The sequence below is a fragment of the Nyctereutes procyonoides genome, unplaced genomic scaffold (assembly GCF_905146905.1).
Source record: "Nyctereutes procyonoides isolate TBG_1078 unplaced genomic scaffold, NYPRO_anot_genome, whole genome shotgun sequence".
NCBI lineage: Eukaryota > Metazoa > Chordata > Mammalia > Carnivora > Canidae > Nyctereutes > Nyctereutes procyonoides.
This window is the reverse complement of record NW_026575139.1, coordinates 41,592,212-41,619,603: the sequence shown is the minus strand read 5'-3', so window position 1 is coordinate 41,619,603 and position 27,392 is coordinate 41,592,212. Positions and strand designations below refer to the sequence as shown.

The 27,392-nt window shown below is 37.5% G+C and overlaps 1 protein-coding gene and 1 non-coding gene across 2 annotated transcripts in view; both read right to left on the bottom strand.

The window, feature by feature from the left end:
- Positions 1 to 25,218, bottom strand: part of DLGAP5 (DLG associated protein 5) — a 39,107-nt gene extending 13,889 nt beyond the window's left edge. The window contains exons 1-13 of the mRNA XM_055303695.1: positions 25,095 to 25,218; positions 23,353 to 23,588; positions 18,799 to 18,992; positions 16,694 to 16,756; positions 15,237 to 15,321; positions 15,005 to 15,127; positions 13,997 to 14,067; positions 11,056 to 11,327; positions 10,085 to 10,212; positions 9,610 to 9,736; positions 6,981 to 7,066; positions 6,083 to 6,243; positions 986 to 1,078 (exon numbers count right to left, since the gene is read on the bottom strand). Coding sequence (XP_055159670.1) covers positions 986 to 1,078; positions 6,083 to 6,243; positions 6,981 to 7,066; positions 9,610 to 9,736; positions 10,085 to 10,212; positions 11,056 to 11,327; positions 13,997 to 14,067; positions 15,005 to 15,127; positions 15,237 to 15,321; positions 16,694 to 16,756; positions 18,799 to 18,992; positions 23,353 to 23,587 — 1,638 coding nt within the window. The 5' untranslated portion in view covers position 23,588; positions 25,095 to 25,218. The remainder of the gene's footprint in view (positions 1 to 985; positions 1,079 to 6,082; positions 6,244 to 6,980; positions 7,067 to 9,609; positions 9,737 to 10,084; positions 10,213 to 11,055; positions 11,328 to 13,996; positions 14,068 to 15,004; positions 15,128 to 15,236; positions 15,322 to 16,693; positions 16,757 to 18,798; positions 18,993 to 23,352; positions 23,589 to 25,094) is intronic.
- Positions 15,636 to 15,742, bottom strand: LOC129496523 (U6 spliceosomal RNA). The gene has a single exon (XR_008661798.1). It is a non-coding gene; the product is annotated as a U6 spliceosomal RNA (small nuclear RNA).
- Positions 25,219 to 27,392: the final 2,174 nt, after the last annotated feature.

Below are 27,392 nucleotides of genomic sequence, written 5' to 3'. Positions count from 1 at the left end.
TCCATGCACCGGGAGCCCGACGAGGGACTCGATCCCGGGTCTCCAGGATCGCGCCCTGGGCCAAAGGCAGGTGCTAAACCGCTGCGCCACCCAGGGATCCCTAAAGTGTTAATTTAGAAACCCGATTCTACAACCAAAGGTATTCTTCTAAAATATAAAGAATAACTGGCAACGCTGTAAGGTAGTTTGAGAAGCATCCATCTGGTCACAAACTTTGAGTTCAAAACATTACTGGCAACAAGTAGACAAGAATGTAATCTATCATGTTAACAAAGCAAATTTTACAGAGAAAATAAGAAAATTTAGAGAACACATAGGGAAGAAGATAGATGCTCTAAAGTGCCATTGTTCCTCTTTGATATTTAAAAATTCTTTCACATTGAAATAGATCACTCAAAAGAGCATATAAAACACAGAAGAAGCATAGTGTCCTGATTAAGAACACAGATTTTGGAATGAGAAAGTCTGGCCTTGAAACCCAGCTCCACTTTTGGCAAGCGATTTCTGGATGTCAGGTTTCTCAACTGTAAAATGGGGAGAACAGAACCGACTTCACAGGACTGTTGTGATGATTAAATGAGTTTATACGTGTAAAATACATGGAACAATATTTGGCACAGATAAAGTATTATATAAATTATGTACTACTACTATTATTATTAAAACAAAATGGATATGTCCAGTTTGAAGTATAAAACAAACATGCATATACCCACTGTTTAGTAACTTAGAAGCCCTCTGGGTGTCCCAATTCAATTATAGCCCCTACCTACCTCCTTCTGTCCAGAATTAATACTGAATTTAGTGTTGACCATTTCCTTATTCTTTCTTCAAAGGCAATTGGGACATTGTTAAGTGATATATGGCACTTTATTTGTAAAAAGATGAAAAATTTGAAGCTAAATGTTTTTAAAGCTTAAAAGTAAAAACTCATTAAAGTAGAAGAATCTATATTAGAAATTTAGATATAAAACCACAAACTTACCTGAGGGACTTTTTTGCTTACATTATTATTGTTCTGCCATCCAGATTCCTCGAGTTTGGTCAAATTGCTGAATTTTTGGTTTACATCTTTTATCTGTTAGTAAATAAAGCACAAGTTTATCAGATTAATGCTAACCATATTAAAATGAGAAACTAATGAACTGAAGCTTCAAAAACAATTGAGAATGGTGACTTAGACTCGTGGCATATAAAACTAGACTAAGTCATTCTCAATTTAGTGTTCAAATCAAGCATTCTTATAGTAAAATTGCTGTTATTTTTGGTTTTACAGGCTCCAGAATCTACATAGAGAGGATAGAACTGTCCTAATTTATTTTTGACCATTAAAATGTAGGAAAGATACACTAGATGCTTTTGTTTCCTAAATTATACAATGTGAACAATATGCCCCCCCCCCTTTTTTTAATTTATGATAGTCACAGAGAGAGAGAGAGAGAGAGGCAGAGACATAGGCAGAGGGAGAAGCAGGCTCCATGCACCGGGAGCCCGATGTGGGATTTGATCCCGGGTCTCCAGGATGGCGCCCTGGGCCAAAGGCAGGCGCCAAACCGCTGCACCACCCAGGGATCCCCCCCCCCCCCTTTTTAAACAAAATGTCTTTTGCAAATACTTTCTCTCAGTCTGTGGCTTGACTTCTCATTCTCTTGACACACTGTCATCTTAAAAGATTCAAGTACTATATCCACTAGCAGGATGAGAATGTATGATCCTTATCCTGGTATGATCCTCATCTCTACTAGTTATCTGAAGTGGAGCCTTCTGTGTGCCACTTTAGGGAAGATCAGAACAAGCCTTCCCACATTCCAGTAAGGGCTTATGTTAATCTCCACGGGACCTAGAACACGTAGCCCAAGAGAGGTCATTGTTCAGGCATAAACAAGATAGAGGGCCAAAGATGGAGTCAGTGTTGTCAGCATATGATCCTCATCATTCTGGTATTTCCAAATCTCCTCCAAAGAAGTAACCACTGTCAATAGTTTAGCAAACATGCTTCACATCCCCCTATTATGAATTTATACATATATGTACTCTCAGTTCCTCTCTCCTGAAAAAAATGTAAATTCCAAAAAGATTCAGGATTACACTTACGACCAACTGATGTTCAACAAATGTGTCAATGTAATACAACAAGGAAATGAAAGTCTTTTCAACAACAGTGCTGGGAAAATTGGATATCCACAAGAGAAAAGATGAACTCTTAGACTCTTATCTATATCATACACAAAAAAATGAACTCCAAATAAATCAGATACCTAACTGTGCAACTACAACACTTTTAGAAGAAAACATAGGAAAATCTTTGTGAGCTGACATCAGGCAAAAAAGAATTCCTAGACATGATGCCAAGTCATAATAGAGAAGAAAAAAAATTGATAAACTGAACACCATCAAAATTAAAAACGTTTATACTTTAGAAGACACCATTCAGAAAATTAAGACAAGCCACAAACTGGGAAAAAAATATTTGCAAATAATGTTTTTGATAAAAGACCTGTATCCAGAATAAAGAACACTTACAACTTAATAATAAAAAGACAAAACCAATTTAAAAATGGCCAAAAGATTTAAACAGAAATTTCACCAAAGAAGACATATAAATGGCTAATACCACATGAAAAGATCATTAACATTACTGTTCACTAGAGAAACACAAATCAAAACTACTTTAGCAAACATTTTTGCACCCACTAGGATGGCTCCCTAAGACAGACAATAACAAGTACTGGTGAGGGTGTGGAGTCATAGGAAAACTAGTACATTGTTGATGGGAAAGTAAAACGTTACAATCACTTTGGAAAATAGCTTGGCAGTTTCTTAAAAAGTTAAATATCAATTTACTATATGTCCCAGCAATATCGAGATATATACCCTAAGAGTAATGAAAACAAATGTCCACACTAAGATTTGTATGTGAATATTCATGGAAGACTATTCATAATCACTAAAGTGGAAACAATTCAAGTGTCCCTCAACTGGTGACTAGAGAGTGATGTATTTATATGATGAAATACTGCTCAGCAAAGAAAAGCAACAAGATACAGATAAATGCTACAACCTGGAGGAAACTGGAAAACATCATTCTAAGTGAAAGAAGCCACATACAAAAGATGACATATTATATTATTCTATCTAATATGAAATGTCCAGAAAAGGCAAATCCACAGTCAGTTGCTTGGGGCTGGAGTGGGCATGGGGATTGACTTGCACATAGGCAAGATGTTTTTATGCTGAAAATATTCTAATTAGGTATTAGATTAAATCTCAAACAGCTCTTAAAGAAAAAAAAGAAGGAAAAAAAGAGCTTCCAGGAGCCAACTTGAAGAGGCTCCTATCAGCCAAAGTTGGGAAATGAATATCAATAGATGATAAATGTAAACAATACAAACACATCAAAAACCTTCAAATCTATCAATTACTACTACTAAAAAACACAAAATTAATTGGTCACTACTGAAAGATGGTAGTGAGCCAACTCATTATTATGAAAACTGGTAAATATACAAGAAAACCAGTCATAAATCAACACTTATATCATCATGACTACCTAAACACTAATCACATCTGGGCTGTATAGGAATGGAAATTGTTTTCTTCACTTCTTCTTTACTGAATCATTGTTTTTGCTTTTCATTTGCTTAGTTTTTATGTATCTATCATCAATTCATCTCTAAAGTCTGCATACATCTATTAAACACAATTTAAAGAGAAAACAAAGCAGGTAGTGTATTTAGCTAAGCTTTGCAGAGACCAATCTCACAGAGCAATGCATCCTCCTGCTCCAATCTCAACTACTGCTTCCTACCTGCACACCTCACCTCACGTCACGTCTCCTCAGCCCCAACTCCCTTAGCCCACTCTTGAGGATCAGTCCCACCTCCACCTGATTCTTGGTTTATTCCTTTACTTTTATGAGATACATTCTTACTTGGTTTCCTAAGAAAGAAAACTTGGGAGGTAAAATTTGAGACTTTGGGTGTCTAAAGAGTGCCTTTTCACTCTCACATGTAATTGGCTGGGTACAAGCCTCCAGGTTGGAAGTTATTTTCCCTCAGAAATTTGAGGGCATTTTTCTCTCAGCTTTCAGTGTTTCTGTTGAGAAATCCAAGGCTATTTTGATTCTTGACCTTTTGTGTAAAACTTGTTTTTTCACCCTGGAAGCTTCTAGATTTTTCTTTTCTTTTCCTTTTTTTTTTTTTTAAAGATTCTATTTATTTATTCATGAGAGACACACAAGAGAGAGGCAGAGACACAGGCAGAGGCAGAAGCAGGCTCCATGCAGGGAGCCCAAGGTGGGACTCAATCCCAGGACCCCGGGATCACACCCTGAGCCAAAGGCAGACGCTCAACCACTGAGCCACCCAGGCGTCCCTAGATTTTTCTCTTCATCCCCAAAGTAGTACAATCATATTTAATCATGTGCATTGCTGTGGGTCTACTCTGACCCATAAAGCTGGGCACTCAATGGGCTCCTTCGAATCTGGACCTCCAGTTCCGGGGGAAAATTTAAACTATTTCATTGATCAATTCCTCTTCATTATCTTTTCTATTCTCTTTTTCTGGAATTCCTATTATTTGGATGTTATACCTTCTAGGCTGGTCCACTTTATCTTCTTATCTGTTTCTTAGCTTATTCAGTCTCTCCTATTTTACATCTCCCCCATATTATGGAAGATCTTAACTTTACAATCTACGTTTCTATTGAACCTTGTATTTCTAATCTCATAGTTTTTATCTTCAAAGAGTATTTTTTTGTTGGTCTCGAACAGTTCTTTTCTTAATAGCTGTTCTTATTTGGCAGATGAGAAATTAACACTGGAGTCTCTTTGAGAATATTAACACTCACATTAATAGTTCTTGGGATGCTTGTGTGGCTCAGCGGTTGAGCATCTGCCTTCAGCTCAGGGTGTGATTCGGGAGCTCTGGGATTGAGTCTCACATGTCTCTGCGTCTTTCATGAATAAATAAAATCTTTAAAAAAAAAATAAATAAAAGTTCTTTTCTCTTTTATTATCCTCATTTCCTCCATCCAAAAAGCTTTCTTCCCGGGTTTGCTTTGACTTCTTTGTCTCCCTCCACCTCTCCCAGGTTTAAGGCTTTCCTCAAACATCTAATGATTATTGGCTACTGGTTCCTTTGTAAGTATTTTATATGTTCATCTCTAAAATAAGGTCAAAAAGGTACAAGTATCATCTCCTCCCATACCTTTTTTGATCTCCCTAGTGATTCCCTCTATCATAGCACTTTGTACATTAGAGTAGAATTATATGTTGTGTCTGACTCACTAATAAGCTACGAACTTCTCTGGGAGAGAGAATGTGCCTTAGTTTTAAATTTCTGGTACAATGCCAGGCACATAGTAAGAACTCAGTAACTGCTAGATGATCTGAACTAGTAAAGACTAACTTTGTTCATTTTTCTCAAATGTAGAGTCATTATAGTCTATGCAACAGTTGAATATAATCTCAATTTCCAAACCATATAGAAATCATCCTGAAGTGGAGAAGAAGTGGACATCAGTTATAAAATTTAGACAGTGCTGGGGGCACCTGAGTGACTCAGTCGGTTAAGCGTCCAACTCTTCGGCTCAGGTCATGATCTCAGGGTTGTGAGATCAAGCCCCATGACAGGGTCCATGCTCAGTGAGGAGTCTGCTTGAGATTCTTCTCCCTCTACCCATGCCCCCCCGCCACCCCCCGCCATGCTCTCTCTCTAAAATAAATAAATCAGGGACGCCTGGGTGTCTCAGAGGTTAGATGTCTGCCTTCGGCTTGGGGCATGATCCTGGAGTTCCCGGCATCGAGTCCCGCATTGGGCTTCCTGCATGGACTCTGCTTCTCCCTCTGCCTATGTCTCTGCCTCTTTCTCTGTCTCTCATGAAAAAATAAATAAAATCTTAAAGAAAAAAAAAAAGTCTTTAAAATTTAGATAGTGCTTTACAGTTTAGAATATCTAATATCTCGTTTAGTATTACAAGTACCTAAAAATCAGCTTCCATTATTCATAGTTTATTTTTGTTAACTTCATTTTCAAAAAGACTATCTCAGAGTGAATACACTGAAAATGCTTGACCACATACCTGAAAACTAACCATATCCCAAAATCCATCCAGATCTGTACAGGTAGTCTCCTTTTCACCGCGCTTATATTCACAATTGTCCACCAGCCCTTCAAACTGCTTGAACCTTTCTTTCATAAGGAGTCTTGTTTGCCCAACAGCTGTACGAATAAGATCTTTAGCTAAAGGAAATATGAGGTTTTTAAAAGTTAAAGGACAAAACTGGATTGCCAGCCCCCAGCTGATAAGAAGACCTCACCATAAATATCCTAGGGCTTAAAGAATCAAATTCTTACCTTAATACAAAACAAAAAAAATACCATTACAAAATTTTGTTTTACAAACATCGAGCTTTCACTATCTGCTTTAATTCCTGCTAAAAATTAGCATTATTCATTCTCATACATATTGCTACACAAACAGCAGCATTTTACCTCTCCTTGTGTTTAATAAGATTTCAACAGCAAACAACTCATCACACATCAGTATCTACAAAGGACTTCACATTGACAATACACAAATGATTCTTTTCTAAACAGCTTCTCAGATAAGAAAGATTAAGGAACTTTTCTGAAAATCCGTTCCATATTGATTCAGGTAATATTCATTCAGAAAAATATTTTTGTTTAATTAGATAATACCAGTTACAGATGTCACTCATGTCAATTTAATAATAGGCAAATGTCTAATTTTCAGGAAAAACAATCAATATTCTAATTACTTAAACTTTTAGGTCATGTGCCATCTTAGCACAGAGATACTAGCAAACGTATGTTGAGATATGAAAAATTCTTGCTGCTTTAAATAACAATGTAACCATTCAGTTGGACAATTCTAGATCTTTATGTTTTAGATAAATATAACTATAACCATATTTTAAAAACCAAAACTAAAACAAAAAATATAAATGTTCCCTCACCATCATCTGGAATGTCCAATTCAAGCTTCCTGTCCCACTCAAGGCAGTGCGAAGTTAATTTCTCAGTTTCTAACTGAAGAATATTTCTAAAATTATGACATACATTTCAGTTTTACAAATGCTTCTAATACTAATATCTAAGTATTAGCATTATGACACAAATAATATTAGGAAGGTATAAAAGCTAGGTACAATGTTAATTTTTTAGAGCTGATGCTGATTTTATGTACGGTGATTCATTAAAAGCCATAAATACAAGTCAATACCCTATGTTTCTCTTTTTACATCTAAAACTTACACAAATAACTAATACCAAGAGCCCACTTTTCATGCTAATATTTCCAATTTCTTCCATTCTTATTTTTTAGAGACTTTACAGAATCAGATATTCCCTACTTCTCTTGTTATTAGTTCTGCTCTAGTCCATGGAACTAACATCAACTCAACTCTCAAGAGTAAGTTTGAAGCTAAAAACTCTGACTATGGAATTACAGTGACAGAGCCTTACAGATTCTCTATAATTATTAGGCTTTGCTTGTCACTCCAAAGGCAATGGTTCTCAACAGAGGTCTAATTTTGTTCCCTAGGACACATTTGACAATGTCTAGAGACATTTCTGTGTCATGAACTAGAGGAGTGCTACTGGCCAGGGATGTTACCAAACAACCTACAATGCAGAAGGATGGTCCACACAATTACTTTGTCTAAGAGGTCAATAGCGCCAAGGTTAAGAAATGCTGGCCCAAAGTAAACGTAATTTGTTTCTTTAGAGAAAGCATCCTCATAGGAGAAACAGGATAATTGTTTCTTAGAAGAAAATTTTAGCTTTTTATATCTAGTGGCATGACAGAGGATGACTTAAGTTATGAGAAATGAGACCTGGTTTAGATCTGACATTATTTATTTGGGTAAATTGCTTATTATCGCAATGTCTCATAGTTGAGAACATAACAGATTAGCTAATCTCTAAAATCTTTTACAATTCTAAAATTTCATGCTTTAAAAATAATTGAAGTGGCTTTCAAACATATAAAGATACTTGTTCATAATACAATAAATATTAAGACTATAGGCAAGATAGTATTTCTTATCTACTTTATTGGCAAAGCTCAAAAAAAAAATGTTAACATTGTATTGGAAAAGGTATGAGAATGTTCTTAATACATTCACTCAAAAATAATAGCATGGGGGAACCTGGGTGGCTCAGTCAGTTAAGCGTCCAACTCTTGATTTTGGCTCAGGTCATGATCTCAGGGTTGTGACATGAGCCCTGACTGAGGCATCCAGTGTGGATTCTCTCTTTCCCTCTGTCTCCTGCTCACACACACTCTTTCTCTCTCTCAAAAATAAACAAAATGTACATAAACGTGTATGTGTGCATGCCTGCACGTGGACTATAATTTGGAAAATGTGAATACTGACTGGATATTTTATGACATTAATTATTATGATTATGTTAACATTAAGTATTATGGTTAATAGGAGTCTAACTTTGAAAAATACCTACAGAAATACTTATGGATGAAGTGATATGATTACCTGGGATTTTCTTAAAATATCCTGAGTCAGAAGTATATGGGAATAAATATGAAATGAGATTGACCATGAATGATGGGTATATGGGGGTTCAGTGTATAAGTCCCTGCACTTTCATATATGTTTTAAATTTTCCACAATAAAAAGCTTAAAAAAAAAAAAAAGAATAGCAGCATGTAATTATTTCCTATGTGATATGGAATGTTGGGACCTTTCTCCAAATACAGTCCTCTGATTTGTTTCCAAGGCCTTAGGTGACATGGTTGAAGTTCCCCAAACAGGATGTTAATTTTCACTCTTCACCATTAGAGAAAAGTAATCCTATCTCATGATTAAGTAGGCCAAAGAGCTCCTACCATCTTCCACTATACTTCCTTGTAAAATAAAGGTTAATTTGGTTTCTTTCTGGGGGGAAAAAAAGGTATGAGGAAACAGAAACTCCCTATACCTTGTTGAAGGGAATGTAAATTGAGGCCATTACATATTTTCACATGAGACAACTGGAAAGTACACAAGGTTGTTCTTTGCAGTCTTGAGTGAGTTAGTAAAAGACCAAACTCAATGTAGATAGCCAGCAACAGCAATTTACTACTAAATAAATTGTGGCACATCCACATAATTGGATACTATATGGTCACTAAACACACCCACACCCACATACCCACACATAAACAAAAAAAACATGAAAAAGCTCTAAGTATTAAAATGGAATGTCTCCCACATTGAACATTAAATGAAAACAGAATAGTGAGCTACTGTTTGTATAAAAAAAGAAAAAAAATATGTTTGTCTACATGTTATCTATCTCTCTGAAAGTTTTTTCATAAAACATGAATTAACACTTGCCTCCATGGAAGGTTTGAACTTTGGGGCTGGGAGACAATTGAGAAAGGGCTTCTTACTTGTACCTTTTTCTATCTTTCAAATTAGAAACCACATAAATGAAAGTACTAGCTACTGAAAAATAATTAAATTTTTAAAAAATCACCCAGAGTCTAATTCATCTATTATATTAAGGTTAAAATAGTTTAACTTTGGTTTTAAATATCTACACATTAATACAAAATCTTACACTAGGAACAAATGGACAAACCTGAAATACAGCACATCATGGTGGGGCTGAGATATCTGATCTTCAATTATTTCAAGTGATGGGACTTCTTTTATTGTAAGGCCATTTGAATTTTTAGTAGTAGTCTCATCTTTATTTAAGACATGTTCTACAAAGAAAACACCACATATAACTTTCAAAGCAGCAATTTTTAAAATGACATCCCCTACAAAAGACAAATTTTAAAAATCCTTCCATTCTTTCATTGTTGAATTTAACATTTTATTTCTGCTTCAATGATTTCATTCACCACATCTCCTCTAAAGTGTTTCAATAATTTAATCTCTTCCAATTTACATTTATTTCCTGTCTTTTTTCAGTCTGCATTCCTCATTCCAACTCTGTCCAGATATCTTTCCCCAGGTTTCCCATCTCTTCTGACCCTGTGGGGCTGTGAACAAAACTCTGATAAATCACAATCCAGAAGGCAAGTAAAAATTTAATTAAAATACCATACCTTTATTCCAAACTGTTAAAGAACCCAAAGGACATTGTAGTTTATCTGAATCTTGATGTATCATCTTTGCAGAGTAAGTTTTACATTCTTGGGTCAAAATTTCTTTTGTCACTTCTTGAGTCTTATCACTAAAAACAATAGCAAAAAATATACTTCATGAAGTATGAACCCTATACATATAACTGAAGGATTTCAAAATTACATTGTTTTTTAAAAATCTGGGATAAAACAGAAATTTTATTATTTTTAAATTTAATCTCTATACCAATGTGGGGCTCGAACTCATGACCCCAAGATCAAGAGTTGCATGCTCTTCTGAGTGAGCCAGTCAGTGCCCTAGAAATATGTCCATTTTAAAAACAACATATCTATGCTGGAGCAGAAAAATGTAAGCACCTATGCAGTGGGGATGTCCATCTTTATTAATCGTTCATGTGATCTAAAGATTTTGACGATCTCTTAATGGAATAAACACTTAATAGTCTTGCTGTTGCTGAACAGTTTCTAGTAAATTTGCCACAGCCAGTCTGCAAAAGAATCTTGCCTTTTAAAGATTCCATATGATCCCTACCCATACACTCCTCCCTCTACTTTGCAAGTTAATCATTTTTGCCTTTAGAGGTAATTTTTCTAAATACTCAGCAAAAAAACCACAAACACCCATATCTGAGCTACAGTATTATAGCAATTTCTTTCTAAAAATTTATTTCTAAGTGTTACAATAAAGTCACTTACTAAAAGCAATATAACACAAATTGTACTATGAAAATAATGTTAATAACAACGCACAGGAACTATCAAAACTGTCAGATGGATTATTGCAGCCTTCTGAATTTTTTTTTAAAAACTAAATTTTCATGATTTGTAGTTAAATTAAATAAATAAGAACTTTAAAAAACACAAGCCAAATCTAAGAAAGATATTTGTTACTCATCTTAGCAAGGAATTCATTATTAACATTATATTCTTACACTTCTGTTTTTAAAGGGGTCCAGGTATAACTGGGTGTCAAGAAAGCATTGGCACTTCTGGGAGTCATAGGTTTTACTTGATAGGTCTTCAGACCATCCAGTGGCTGAAACACAAAATCTTGAGGTGCAAAGGAATTCTTCCCTTTTGTTTTTGCAGTATTCTTAGGTAAATTCTCCATTTTTGGTAAGACTCCATCTGGATCCATTCCATTTGTTGCACTGATTTGTAAATCCAAAGTATTATCTTCACTATCGACTTTAAAAGAAACGACCTAGTCATGAATAAACAGAATAGAGTGAGAATTCCTTTTCTGGGGATATATTCGACCAATTTTTACAGGCCTGAAAATGTGGAAGTTGATATATATGTCCCATGTACATAAAGGGACAAAATCAAATACAATGAAATGTATACAAGGAACTAGAAGACCAGCTACACTAAATCATTGCTATGATCCAGGAGAGAGAACCAATCCTCACAGGAATAAGTAACATGTTTTAGGTGTTACAACAAATTAAGATACATGAAAACTAAGGTGGAGGGACACCTGGGTGGCTCAGTGGTTCAGTGTCTGCCTTCGGCCTAGGGCGTGATCCTGGAGTCCCAGGATGGAGTCCCACGTCAGGTTCCCTGCATCTCCCTCTGCCTGTGTCTCTGCCTCTCCCTCTCTCTCTCTGTGTCTTTCATGAATAAATAAATAAAGTCTTTAAAGAAAAAAAAAAAGAAGAAAAAACTAAGGTGGAAAAATTTACTCACCTAATACAGATCTCTTTTTAGATTATGCTGATAATTACAATAGTTTCAGAATCAGAAATCCAATGTTTATTAGATACCACTACTGTCATGTCCGAAATCCTTTTTGTAAATAATCTTGGATTATTAAAACATTTCTTTTTTTTTTAAAGATTTTATTTATTTATTCATGACAGACAAAGAGAAAGAGAAAGGCAGAGACACAGGCAGAGGGAGAAGCAGGCTCCATGCATGCAGGGAGCCCAATGAGGGACTCGATCCCGGGTCTCCAGGATCACACCCCAAGCCAAAGGCGGCACTACACCACTGATCCACCGGGGCTGCCCATAATCTTGGATTATTATAAATAACCACCATATGAACAAAATTATTTTTCAATGTTAGTGAAAAGTGAAGCATATTTTCTCTTCAAGTCAATTTAATTACTTGTTTTTTTTTCACTTGCGATATAATTAACATATAACATTAGTTTTAAGTGTATAACATGATTCAGTATTTGTATATATTGTGAAATGATCACAATAAGTCTAGTTAACAACCATCACCATATAAATAGGATTTTTTTCTTGTGATGAGAACTTTTAAGATCTACTCTTTTAGCAACTTTCAAATATGCAATACAGTATTGTTAATTATAGTCACTATGTGATATATTACAGCCCCAGGACTTATTTATTTTGTAATTGGAAGTTGGTACCTGTTGGCTCCCCATAGCCATTTCACACATTCATTCATTCATTTATTTAAGATTCTATTTATTTATTCATGAGAGAGACAGAGAGAGAGAGAGGCAGAGACACAAACAGAGGGACAAGCAGGCTCCATGCAGTGAGCCCCACGTGGGACTCCATCCCGGGTCTCCAGGATCAAGCCCTGGACTGAAGGGGGCGCTAAACTGCTGAACCACCGGGACTGCCCTCACACACTCATTTACACGTAATTCTTAGAAGTCTCTGTTTTGGATTTTCAATGAGATATAAACAGAAACCAGAGTATTTCAACCTGGACAAGAATTTAAGGGTGACACTGTCCCTGAGGCCAACATAGCAGGGAAAGTAAAAATCTAGCATTAATCCTTAAGGAGGAAATCAATCTTAAGGGACGAACTATGAGAGCCAGCTGCTTGCTTATGACGATTTATCCTATATTGCCTTCCTTGGAGGAGATTGGTTTGATTTTTAGTAAGAACTAGCCAGGTTTCTTACACTTTGGAAAAACGTATTTTTAAGGTTAAGGAATTATAATATGAATCATAAGCCAAGGAATTGGACCCTCAAATTGGTGACTTTTTTTTAAAGACTCTACTAGGCCCTATGCTAAATGCCATTAGAAATGTTAGGTTATTTCATACTTTTTTTAAAAAAAGATTTTATTTATTTGAGAGAGAGACAGCATGAGCACGAGGGGCAGAGGGTGAGAGAGAATCTCAAGCAGACTCCATGTTGAGTGTGAAGCCTGATGTGGGGGCTCAATCCCAGGACCCTGAGAGCATGACCTCAGCTGAAACCAAGAGTCAGATGCTTAGCTCACTGCGCCACCCAGGCTCCCCTAAGTTATTTCATTCTTTTTTTTTTTTTTTTTTTTAAGATTTTATTTATTCATAGAGACAGAGGGAGAGAGGGGCAGAGACACAGGCAGAGGGAGAAGCAGGCTCCATACAGGAAGCCTGATGTGGGACTCGATCCCAGGTCTTCAGGATCACACCTGGCTGCAGGCAGCACCAAACCACTGCGCCACCAGGGCTGCCCGGTTATTTCATTCTTAAAACTACTTTAAGTATTGCAGGTTAGAGATAGGAAAACAAACTTACAACTTGCCCAAGGTTATCTGGCTAACTGGAAGCAGATAATTCATGCCTAAATGAATCCAAAGTCAATACATTTTGCCCTACTCCATCTTATCTCTTAAGTAAATTCCCATGTGAAGACTCCTGTTGGCTGTGTTATTGTATTTCTCTATCTCTCGTTAACCAAATTATGCTTTCTCTAGCTATAAAGCTCTGAGGATATAATACCTGAAAGACAACAACAACAATAAATCTTCTTGATGCTTCTTTATGGCTCAAGGGGTTTTAACACATATGTAGCTTAACCCTCTTGAAGTAGTTCTGTATTACGCTTAATTTCAACTTTATGAAAGTAGCAATGAGATTTTCAAAGTGTCCAGAAATAGATGTTTATACTCTACCTTATCAGGTTTTGTTTCTGTCTTTTTGGTAGGTCTTCTTTGATTTGGTCTCTGTCTTTCCATTTCATGATCTAAAAAATGAAATAAGATGATCATTTTGACTAGATAGAAAATGCTGCTTTACAGGTACAAGGTAATTTGGAAAAGGAAAAAAGGCAAAAATAGGAATGTATATCTTAAAGCATTTTTTGATTAAAAGTCATATTATAAAAACATGAAATTTCCTGCCAAGTATAAGCCATCTGTTTTCAAAACAAAAGCACGATGTTAAGGTATTTTACTTTTTGCCTCTGGTTATCAGATACAGAAAATTAGGAAAATAAAGTAGAGCACAAAAATGACCAAATCTTTAAAAATAATCCGAGATCACATTACTCAGTAACAATTACTATTGACACTTTAGAGTATGTTTTTCCAGTTTTATTCATTCTTTTTAAAGATTTTATGTATTTATTCATGAGACACACAGAGGCAGAGACATAGCCAGAGGGAGAAGCAAGCTCCCTGTGGGGAGCCTGAGGTGGAACTCGATCCCAGGACCCTGGGATCACTACCTGAGCTAAAGGCAGACACTCAACCACTGAGCCACCCAGGCACCCCTCCAGTTTTATTCTATGTTCACATATTCATATACATATTTTAGGATTGTGAACATACTGTTCAGAATTTGATCTGTTATTCTTTGCTCAATACATCATGTGCTTTTACAACATTTTTCTGAAATGTTTACATTGTATTCCACCAAATGGATGGCTGGATGGGCTGTAATTTATTTGGGTGATTAATTTTTCTCTTTGAAGTGCTCCTCACACCAATTCAGGTACTTCCACCTTTGAGCATCCACTGTGTGCTAACTGGATGTTGAGGCATGGAATCTACCCCTAGGAACTGGAATCTCCCATTTCCTTGTTTCTTGCTCAGAGTCATACGTGATGATTTTTAATATTGAACACAACCTCAAAGACCAAAACATTCTAGATCAGTCACTGGTCAAGAAATAATTTTTACCATTAGTAGCTCTTATGATTGGCTTTCCTGCTGTAGTAGATGAGACTGTTCTGGCAATCTGCTTTGCTGCTTGAGTGGCTGATCGAGTCAGTCTCACTGATGTGGTCATTACAGGCTGTACAACTGTGAAAGAAAGAATCAAATCAAATGCTTTTTGTAATTATTAAATTACTGTTGTGGCAACACCAGAGCTTATAATGAATATACTTTATAATAATGGCTAAATTCCTACCTTTTTCCTCTTTGTCCAATACTTTTCTTTCAGAAGTTTGTCTTTGACCAGGTTGGATTGCTCGAACATCACTTCCATTATTAATCTATATAAAAGATTAGGTGGTATGTGATTTAATTGCATACTGCATCAAATCGCCACTCGGGGGAGCAGTTTTCAAGTCATTTTATTCATTCAAGGTACAAAGACTCCCACTACCATATTTCTGCCACCCCTACTTTCTTCCAAGCTGTGGTGGAGTGAGAGGGAGAGAAGGAATGAGCAGACCCCTTCCCCCAGGAGCCACTTAGAAAAGGTGGAGATGGGAGGTGGGGAGTCATCACAAAAATAGCAACGGATAAAAGAGGGGCAATAGAACCACAAACACAACACAAAGCTGAGGCAGGGATAGAGGGCAAGGAGGATGTGGAACACTTCATGACTCTGCATGGTATCCTTGTGTAGGGGCCATGCTAATCTTCTCTGTATCATTCCAATTTTAATATATATGCTGCCAAAGCAAGCACTCAAATTCTACATTTTTATCTATAAATTGACCCATCTGAAATCTGACTATTGTAAATGACCTGGCAAAAAATCTACTTCTCCAAATAAAATGAGATGAAGAAAGAAGTTTTCCATTATATAAACTGCCTTAAGCTGCTTTAGAATCCTAGACTTTAGAAAATGCTGATAACCTAAGCTCTTAAAAATAGGTGACTATAATTTGAGAATCCTTACACATACCAAGCATGTTTCTACTTCCAGACCTTTGAATTATGTCTAGAGACCTCTTTTCCTGGATAGAAAGCTCTTTTTAGTAGTTCACTCACTTCACTCAAGATGCCACCATCTCAGCAAGGCCCTGTTTGACAACCCCAATCAAAATTCCACCTACTCCACTACACCCCTTCTCCCTTCACTCTTTTTTTCCTCCCCTATAATACTTACGACCATCTAACATATTTTTATTTTGTTCACTACTATACCCTAGAGAGAAACATGGGAGGGACACAAACTTTATTGAATATGTGAAATTCAGCTCCCTCACCTGATGAAGAGGGATACTATTTTCCTCCTAGTTCACATCACTTTATTTTAGTAATCTTCCTAATAATTTTAATCATATGGGGTATTTTGAAGACCCATAAATAAAGCACCCTATATGCTTTATATCCTTATCTACATTTTGTGATGACACAGAAAGCATAGCAGAAGCCCAGTAAACAAGAGTATGACACAAAGTTTGGCATACATCTCATAAGGGATGTTGGGCAAAGATATTTTAGGTGAATATTTCCTTAGTATCTAACCAAGATGGTTTTATGTCAGCATACCAATAATACTGATTCTGGTACTATTAACTCTAGCAAATTAATCACTATGCTTAAAGCTGGTATTAGATTAAAAATGAATTTACCCTAGGAAAAAAAGTACAGTTTGTCATCTCAGTAACAATTATCTAATATTAACTATACCTTAGTATGCTCCATTTGGTCTTTGGCCTTTGACCTTGTAATCCGTACAAAAGATGAAACAGCCTTAAAACAGTCAAAGAAAATAAAGTTACAAAAAATGAATTGACAAAAGTTTAATTTCATGTCTTTTTCTGAAATAAATCCCCCCCCCTTTTTAAAATATTTTATTTATTTATTCATGAGAGAGAGAGAGGCAGAGACACAGGCAGAGGGAGAAGCAGGCTCCATGCAGGGAGCCCAATGTGGGACTCAATCCCGGGTCCCCAGGATCTAGCCCTGGCCTGAAGGCGGCGCTAAACCGCTGAACCACCTGGGCTGCCCAAAGTTCTCATTTTAAAGTTATATTTTATCCTTAATCATTTATGGCAAAAAGATACTTGCCAACTTGAATTCTTGTTTTCTGGTTCTGGCTTAACTTAAATTACATTTACATTAGTAGCTTCAAAACATTTCTCAGTGAGGTGAAGAAAGAAATTTCAAACCATATTTTCCAGGTATTTGAATCATCATTAATATGACAGCTGGACATATTCAAAAGGGGTATAGAGGGCAGCCCCGGTGGTGCAGCGGTTTAGCGCCGCCTGCAGCCTGGGGTGTGATCCTGGAGACCCGGGATCAAGTCCCACATCGGGCTCCCTGCATGGAGCCTGCTTCTCCCTCTGCCTGTGTCTCTGCCTCTCTGCCTGCCTCTCTCTCTGCCTCTGAATAAATTAAAAAAGGGTCTCCTGGTAAGAGATCTCATTTCAAAAAAAAAAGGGGGGGGGCGTATAGATTAGGATCTTCTGTTTTCAGTTTAATGAAAAAATACTGTATAGCTTACTCTCCAAGCTTTGACAGTTTGCCTTCAAGTCTCATGATTATGCATTTCTCCACTGTCAATGAGAAAATGGAGACCTGATCACAAAATGTGGAAAAAATCTAGCATGAGACTGATTTAAAAATGATATTTATCAATTCTGTAAAATTTCTTAGAAGCATAATCAGATTTCTCCCCTAAAGGAGAAGGCATTTTCTTCTCCAAATCTCCATGAAAATCTAATCCTAAAGAAATTAGTCTTTTCTCTAGACTGCAGGATGAGCAGAATTCAACAATGGCTATCTAAATAAATAAAAACAATTAGTGAATTTTATTATTTAACACCATGATGGGTCTCTTGTTCCCCTTATACATACATATAATATTTATTTTATTCTTAATTCCAGCATAGTTAACATATAGTGTTATATTAGTTTCAGGTGTATAATACAGTGATTCAACAATTACATACATCACCCAGTACTCATCACAAGTGTATTCCTTAATCCCCATCACCTATCTCACCTACCCCTACCGACCTCCCATCGGGTAACCATCAGTTTGTTCTCTAGAGATAATAGTCTGTTTCTCGGTTTGTCTCGCTTTTTTTCCTTTGTTCATTTGTTTCTCACTACGTATTTTTTTAATTTAAATTCAATTTGCCAACATGTAAGAACCAGTGCCCATCACCCACATATATTTTTAACATTTTTAAATAGTTGTCTATAGTTTAGACCAATGATTGGTAACCTGTATATCTCGAAAATCTAACCCCTTCCAAAAAGTCTTCTTTGATATTCCTCCAAACATAAATAATCTCTCCCTACTCTAAAATGTGCAATATTCAATAGGCCTTTGTATTACTCAATTCATATTTAAATCAGGAATGAGTATACAGTCTAAGATCTTTTATACATATCTTTAAAATAATCACCAGTGACTACCTAATTTACAAATCCCACTGCCCCCGTTCAAACTTCATTCTCTTTGACTCAGTGACCAAAATATTTTTCAATCGTTCCTCCTTTCATCCTGTTTCAGTGCTCTAGGCACTCAGATCAGTCCTCCTCATTCAACCAGGAACCTGACTTCTGCCCACTGTTTTTCCTATCTCAAAAACCTATAAAGTACATCAAGAGATCTGATTTTCATCTTCTGAGCTGCTATTATGTCATTCCCACCTCCTACCAAGTAGTAAAATGAATATAGAGATTACAGGGAAATGGTCATTCTAGTTATTTAACCTCTTAAAGAAAATTCCGGTTAAAACGAACTACCCCTTGATACCAAATTAGGATAGTAAAATTACCTTTTTTGGCTCAGCTTTCACAGTGCTCTGGTTTGATAACAGAAAACAAGGCATATCAGGTCTATAAAGACCCACTTTAAATACTCCTCGCTTAGCTTTCTCTCTCTGCTCTTTCAATTTCTGAAGTTGCTTTTCTTCTTTGTATTTTTGGAGCATTTGCTTTCGTTGATCACCTAGAATGGTTTTCTTTGACCCTAGGCAGAAAAAACCCACAGTGTATAAAACATTTCAGAAAAAAGTTAGGCAAAAGTCTAATTTCTAACTTCAACTGCTATTGAGAAATGCTTTTAATTCCTTAGCACTCCAGTCACAAGCTATTTCAACCCCTATTCTTTTAAAATTTTTATTTCTTTTGCCTTTGTCTTTTCAAATATTTATTAACTGCTTGCAACACACTAGGCATGTATTATCTTACTTTTGAATTAATGAACTTGTAGGATAACCAACCTCCAAGCTGACCCCAAGGCTTCTCACCCCCTGGTAATGATATCTGTGTGTCATCTCTTCCTACCCTGAATAGGGCTGACCTGGATAAGCAACAAAGTACTGTGAAATGATGGAGTGTGGCTCCCGAGACTCGGTCATTAAAGACACGAAAGAGTTTGCCTTGCCCGTCTTGGATCACTTGCTCTGGAGAAAGCCAGTGGCCTTGTAGAATCTCAAGGGGACTCTAGTGGCCCTATGGAGGTGTTTACATGATAAATTTTAAGGCCTCCTGCCAAAAGCCAGCATCAGCTTGCCAGTCATGTCAGTGAGTCATCTTGGAAGCAGATCATCAGTCTCACTCAAGCCTGCAGATGTGTCCCTGGAAGACATCCTGGCTGCAAACTCCAGAACCACCCACTTAAGCTGAACCCAAACTTCTGACCCACAACAGTTGTGCGAAATAATAAATGTTTATTGTATTAAGTCACCAAGTTTTAGGTTAACGAATATCCCCATCCATATTTGGGCTACTTATCAGTTTCTTTAGTTTGACTTAAGTTTCCATCTACATACTTTGTTTTACCTGGTTTGGGAAATATAAGGGTCTATGTGCAAGACATGCTTAGGCAGTATGAATAAGTATGAGAATTTCTGCCCTTGAAGGGCTCACAGCATCCTGGAGAAATGAACACTTTCAGTCTGGTTTAGCATGAAACAAATTGGAGAATGCACACAATAGAGAATCAGAATAAACCTCTGTCTGGGAAGATCAGGAAAGGCTTCTCAGAAAAGAGAATACCTGAAAAAGGTTTCAAAGAATGAATCTATGTTGGCCCACTGGGTAAGGGTCAAAAATAATTTAGGAAGATGATACCCCAACTAAGTAAATTTACTAAAAAAGTATGCACTTAAAATGGGTAGATTTTTTTATGCCATGTAAATTACACCTCAATAAAGTTGCTTTTTAAAAAATAAGCCAGAGAACAGAACAAGCAAAAGCACAGATGCTGAAATGGTTAACCGACAAAACCTCTGTTTTTCTTCTCTAAATGTTCCCTTCATCACTTGATCTAACTGAAACCTGGCTCTCCCTGAAGACAGTTTCCCCAGCTGTCCTCTCACATGATTGACTGTTTTTTTTCTCCCACACTGGCGCTATCACTGGACCCAAAAGGGGGAGATGTCCTCATTGCTGTTTCCCAGTGATTTCCTCCTCTCACTAAAAGATCCCGCCTTTACATTTCATGTCATTGGGTCACATTATCCAGTACCCCAGTTTGTCATCTATAGGCCCTCCAGGTTTCCTCTTGTTCTTTTAAGGCTTTAGCTCCTAGCTCACTGTCACTGTCTCCATCACTATCATTGTACAAATCTTGATGACCCCTCTAATGCTCTGGCTTCTCATTTCTTAGGCTTTTTATCCTCCGGTGATCACATCCATGCCAGTATTTCAATCTTTCTCGTGTCATGACACACATAAAAAATAACATTTACACACCACACTGGAGCAAACAGAGAGATTTGCTCATGAGCAAACACAACCAGCCAAAGAGAGACCTCTGACCAACCAGGCCCTTCCAGAAACATCAATTGTCACACTTATAATCATTGGTGACACAATTGGCACCCTACTTATCGTGCCATGGTCCTATTAAAAAAAAAAAAAAAAAAGCTAGTTGGTTGTCCTACAGAATGCCCTGCACTGTATTTGTCTGCTTTCTTGTTTTGTTTTGTTTGTTTTGTTTTGTTGTTTTTTAACTCACTCTTCTAGCCTTCATGTTTTCTATAAACTGGAAATTATATCTAAGGTTTTGATTAGACTCAAGTTCAACTTTTGGGGCAAGACTATCTCCTGAGTGGTGCTGCCATTCTCTGAACCCATTTCCAATTTGGCTTTCACTCCATCAAAACTACCCATCAAGATTAATGACCTTCAGAGTGGTAAAGTTCAAATTCTCACTTCTACTATTGCTTGACTTAACAAGCAGCATTGATACAGTTAGTCTCTCCTCCTTGATATGCTTGCTTCACTTGGTTTCCAGAATACCACAATCTTCTTGTTGTCCTCCTGGTTTAGTTTGTACTGCTCCTTAGTTCTTTGCTAGTTTCTCCTCGGGTCTTCACCCTCTAAATTTTGGAGTGCTTACCCCTCTTCTCTCCTTGTTCCACAGAAAAACTCTGGATAATAACATCTAGTCTAGTATCTTCCAACACCATCTATTAGCTGACAATTCTTAAATTTATCTCTCAGCTCAGACTTCTAGCCTGAACTCATCTTTTATATCCAACTACCTTATCATCATCTCTACTTACATGTCTTATAGGTTTCTCAAATCGAACATGTCCCAAACTGAACTCTTAATCTTATCATGCCCCCCAAACTGTTCCTCCCTGGGTCTTTTTTAGTAAATGGCCACTCCCTACTTTCAGGTGCTTAAGCCAAAAACCTTGGAATCATCCTGACTCTTCTTTATCAACCCCACATCCAATCCATTAGAAAATCCTATTGGTTCAATTATTTAAGTATATCCAGAATGTAACCACTTATCTTTAAAGCTACCACTTTGATCAGCCATCAACTACCAACTAAATTATTGCAATAGTCTCCTATTTGGTTTTCCTGAGGCCATGCTTGCCACCCTACAATCTATTCTTAACACAGCAGCCAAAGTAATGCTTCTAAAAACAAAAATCAGATTTACATAAACACCCACGAATCCCTTATTGGCTTCTCATTTCACTCAGTAAAAGCCAGAATACCTGAGAGTATCATGTACCTTCAGGGCTCCACAGGGATGGGAGATACCCCTTATTCATTCTTCTCTAGCCATGGGAGATACCCCTTATTCATTCTTCTCTTGCCATGCTTGCCTACTTGCTTTCTCTGGAACATGCCAGGCTCACTCCCACCCCTAGTCCTTTGCAAATGGAAAATAAATCAGATATTTTAATAGTACTGACGAGGTTAGACTTTGATTTGAGATTTTGGTCAAGGAATGGAGCATTTGAATGGGCAAGAGTAGAGGCAGGAGAGGACTTGAAGTCAGAACATCACTGCTTCCCAGACAAAAAATGTCTGGGAAGCCATCCTCTACCAGTCTATGACCCCGTTTTCATTTCCTCCCAACAACTAAGAGATGTTGCTTTTTACTTTCTTCCTTTTTGACTACCAGTCCATTTCCTCTGACCCTCAAACATGCATGGATCACTTCATCTCAAAAACAAAAACAAAACCCTGCAACACTTGTATCTAATTCTTTTCTCTCACTTTCCTTTAGGATCACAAACATGATAAATCCAGAAGAAATCTTTTAGCCCAACACTCTTTTACAGAATCTATTAAACTTGAATATGTAGAGTGTCTTCTAAGTGCCACATATTACAATGGTCCTGGATATCATAAAAATGAAGCAGTGAACAGTTAAACAACTTAGAATCCCATTTCATTCTCTAGAAAACTTCTAAAAAGACTATCTGTCATTTACTCAGCATCTATCCTTGCTTTATTTCACTGCAATCCAGCTCCTAGTGCCTGCTGTATAAATGCAACTAAAAAGGAGTCCAATGATTCCTGACAAAATGTGAAAGTCATTTCCTAGTTCTCTTCCTTTTGGTCTGTAGCATCCCTTGCCTTCTAAGACACTCTTACTTTCATTATTTTTATCTTTTCCCAAGATCATTCCTTTGTCCTTTAATTGGTTTTTTCCTTCCTAATGACTCCAAATTCTTTTGGGCAAATTCTTTGCTCTTCTGAGAAATATTCCCATTGATAAGACATCCTTATTTCATGGATTTTTCAATGAGTTCTATTTTTAATGTCCCTTATTAATTTCTCTTGTCAATAGTTACCTTACTAAGCTCCAAGAGTAAGAACTTTAGGATTCCTATTAGGCAATATAGGTAATACAGTGTTATAATACTCCACAGATGAATGGCTTTAGCTTAGCCAGGAACTTGCACAGCCTTTACCTTAAACAAACAGTATTTAGTTGTGTAGAAAATACCAAATTACCTGGAATGATGTTTCAAAACTCCACGCTTCTGTTCAGGGTTTTTTTAACCTCAGGTACTAAACCAAATTTTATTCACTCTTCAAAGCATTTAAAGTCACAATAGATCTTTACTTACTTGGCTTGACTTTGGCCTTTTCTGGAACAAGATTTTGAGATGTCTCATCTAATTCAAGAAGAATTTTACTTTCCAAGGTTGGAATGTTGACATCTTTCAAACCAAAGTGTCTATTTCGTTCATATTCCTTATATCTGCTTTCTTTTTGAGATAGTGATTTCCTATGAGCAATTTTAGTTCTAATCATGTTGACACTTAAGTCCTTTCTGTGCCGACTGACAAAATGTGAAGACATCCTATCAGAGAAAAGAGAGACCAACTTCTATGGATTTTTATTATTTAAAAAAATTAAGATTTCAAAAAAAAAAATAAGATTTCAGTTCAACTCCTGTCCTAACCTAGAGACTTTGAAAACAAAAACATTAAAATAAAATTTAAAAAGGAATAAGTATGTGACACTGAAGAGAGAGAAGGAGATTATCAAAAGATAAAACGCATTTTGGAGTTCTAAATAGGAACCTGCTTGACAGATGAAGTGAAGCCCAGGAAACTATGGTCCAGAATATAAACAAGAGGCATTAGGAAGCTTAAAAAATTATAAATACAGTACACTCTTCAACAGGAATAACTAAGAAAGTCTGCTAGACAACTCCAGATAAAAGGAAAATCTAAAATCCACACAAGAAATGCAATGAATTAAAATGTTAGATGATTTAAAGCAATCAACAGTCTAAAAAATGAGAATCCATATGCTCTGGATGTCTATAAGATTCTCCTTCAAGAGGCCAGGGGAAGTGACAAAGGACTGTGTTTTGTTTTGTTTTGAAGTAAAATCTACACCTGGGCCTCCACTTAGCCATATTCTATGGATTGAGCCAGCAGACACCCAAGGACTGTGCTTTTCATCAAGAATCCTCCTCTACTACTTGATTTGTCACCTCCCGCCAAGGTTTTTTGTTTTTGTTTTTTACGATTTTATTTATTTATGAGAGACACACAGAGAGAGGCAGATATAGGCAGAGGGAGAAACGGGCTCCCCTTACGGAGCCGGATGCGGGTCGCTATCCCAGAACCCCGAGATCACAACCGGAGCCAAAGGCAGACGCTCAACCACTGAGCCACCCAGGTGCCCCTCCCTCCGTCTATTAATTTGCTAAATATTAAAGAAAAATAAAACGTATTAGTTCTTTTAAAATACAGCATACACATGACATACAGCAGAGAAAAGGAGAGGGAGAAAGAGAACTAACAATAAAGGAATATTTAATAATCACCTAAACCCTAAAAGATAGTATTACCACCCCTATACAGATGCGGTAAATTAACTGCTCCCGTTAGCACAGCTAAATGGTGGGGAAACTGGCATCCCAAGCCAGGCAGCATGGCTTTTCGCGTGCATCTAAACTGTTCTTTGGCTTACAGGACTTTCTCCCAGCTTGAAAATCTATAGAAATGCCTTAGTCTTGCTTGCCGAGCTCTCAACTGGGGTGTTTTCAGTTGTCACGGGATCTGAGAAGAGCTGCTGGAATTTAATGTCGGGAGCAACAATACTTCCCAGGACCTACTAAATACTGTCCCGCCCCAAAGATTAATTACGCCCCGGTGGCGAAATGCTGACCACTACACAGGTCGGGGCAACAAACATTTGCTCCTGTGGAGGGCTGCGTCACCAGCCACGGGAAGGACAGGTAGCCCGGTCCTAGAGGAGACTCCCCGGAGCTGCGTCCAGCCCACCGCCCCCATCCTCCGACCCTTCCAGACCTTCTACAAAGAAGCGGGCCAGCTCCCCAGGACCCACCTACCTGAGGCAGCTTTTGGAGTAAAACCTCAACGGAACTAAAAATAAAGAAACCCTCTGGGTCTGAAGGCCCGCTGCCGCCGCAGAAGCAGGCACACCTACAAGCCAGAGCGCCGCAAAATTCAAACATCCCGCACAAAGCCTCTGATTGGAGGGGTTTTAACCAGCATTTCCGGGGAGATGCCCGCCTCTTCCCGTAGAGGAGGCTTGCGATTGGTTTGCTCCTTGCGATATTTGAATTGATTGAAAGGTGAGCGGACGGTTCACAGGACGGGTGTGAGCGGAATGAATGGGCGTGTCTGCAATTGACGAGGGGCGGAGCAATGGCTGTTCCTCGGAGTGGGCGTGCGTGATGGGCCTGCCTGACTGGCTTAGGAGTCCGCGCCGTGCCTGATGCGTTACCACTGCTCTCAGGACCCTGGATTTGGAGGAGAGGGAGCTGGGAGTTTGCAGAGCCTTTTTTTTTTTTTTTTTGATTTTATTTTTATTTATTTATGATAGTCACAAAGAGAGAGAGAGAGGCAGAGACACAGGCAGAGGGAGAAGCAGGCTCCATGCACCGGGAGCCCGACGTGGGACTCGATCCTGAGTCTGCAGGATCGCGCCCTGGGCCAAAGGCAGGCGCTAAACCGCTGCGCCACCCAGGGATCCCCAGTAAGCTTAATTTTACAAGAAATTGACAAGCAGTTTTCCAAAATGGTTGGACCATTTTACACTCCCACTAGTAATGTATAAAAAGTCCCAGTTGTTCCACATGCTTGCTAACATTTGGAGTCATCGCTGTAATTTTAACCCCTCTAATGGAGGATAGTGGAAAAAAGGCAGGCAGGAACAAAGCACCTCCTCCGAGAGGAAACTACCCTTAAAAAGATTTTACATCTCCCTGGAAGGAGCCCTCCACCCTTTCCCACGTGAACAATCACCTAATAGGTAGATGAGCACATGGACAGAAACCTGACTGGGTGACAGGTGCGTGGAGAGTTAATCGGATTAAAACAGCCCACCAACATTCTCATAAAAACCTCTAGATTTAGAAACTCCCAGGGCAACCCTCTCAGGTAAACTCCCTCTTGGGGAGCTTTGTATTATCATTCAGTAAACTTTGCTTTGCAACCCACCATTCTTCATTTGGCCTATCGCTTCATTCTTGGAGGTAACAAAGAACCATGAGCACTAAAGGAAAAGAAATCTTGAAACAACACCTCCAGTGGGTGTGAAATGGTACTGAATTTTAAATTTGTAGTTCCCCAATGTCTAGTGATGATGAGCATATTTTCATGTACTTATCGACTATTTTTACATCTTGTGAAATGTCTCAAGTCTTTTGCTGTTTTTAAAATTGGAGGCTATCTTTTTAAATTTGGTTGTCTTTTAAGAATTCATTTGTATTAGTTCTATCTCTTCCGGGTACAGGTACTTTGTCATATATATGTATTTTGAATATATTTTTCCAGGCTGGTTGACTTTTTAAAAATCATAAACTTTTAGGGTGATTTAAGATTAACAGAAAAATTATGAAAATAGTTGAGTTCCCATAAGCCCCACATCCATTACATGGCCCCGTTACAGTTTCTCAGATCTTTCCTTGTTTTTGTAAATTTGACAATTTTGAGGAGTACTCCTCAGATATATTTTGTAGAATGTCCCTCAATTGGAATTTGTCTGATATTTTCCCCATAATTATACTGGGGTTATGGGTTTTGGGGAGGAAGACCATAGAGGTGAAGAGTCATTCTATTATATCACATCAAGGGTACATAATATCAACATGACTTTTCACTGTTAATGTTAAATTTGACTATTTGGTTGAGGTAGTGTTTGTCAGGATTCTCTGCTATAAGATTACTAATTTTCCCCCTTTCCAGACTATTCCCTTTGGAAGGAAATAATTATGGACAGCCTACAATTAAGAAGTGGGAAGTTTGGGTGCCTGGGTGGCTCAGTGCCTTAGTGGCTGCCTTTAGCCCAGGGCGTGATCCTGGAGACCCGGGATCGAGTCCCGCATTGGGCTTCCTGCGTGGAGCCTGCTTCTCTCTCTGCCTCTCTCTGTGTCTCTCATTAATAAATAGATTCTTTAAAAAAATAAAAAATATTAAAAAAATAAAATTAAATAAATAAATAAAATCAATGTTTAAAAAAAAGTGGGAAGTTGTGTTCTATCTTCTTAAAGACAAACACTATGAACATAAGCTATTTGGAATGGTGTGCATGGGAGATTTGTCTCTTCTCTATCATTTATTTTTCATTTATATGAGGACTCATGGATATTTACTTTAGATACATACTTATTTATTTGAGAGAG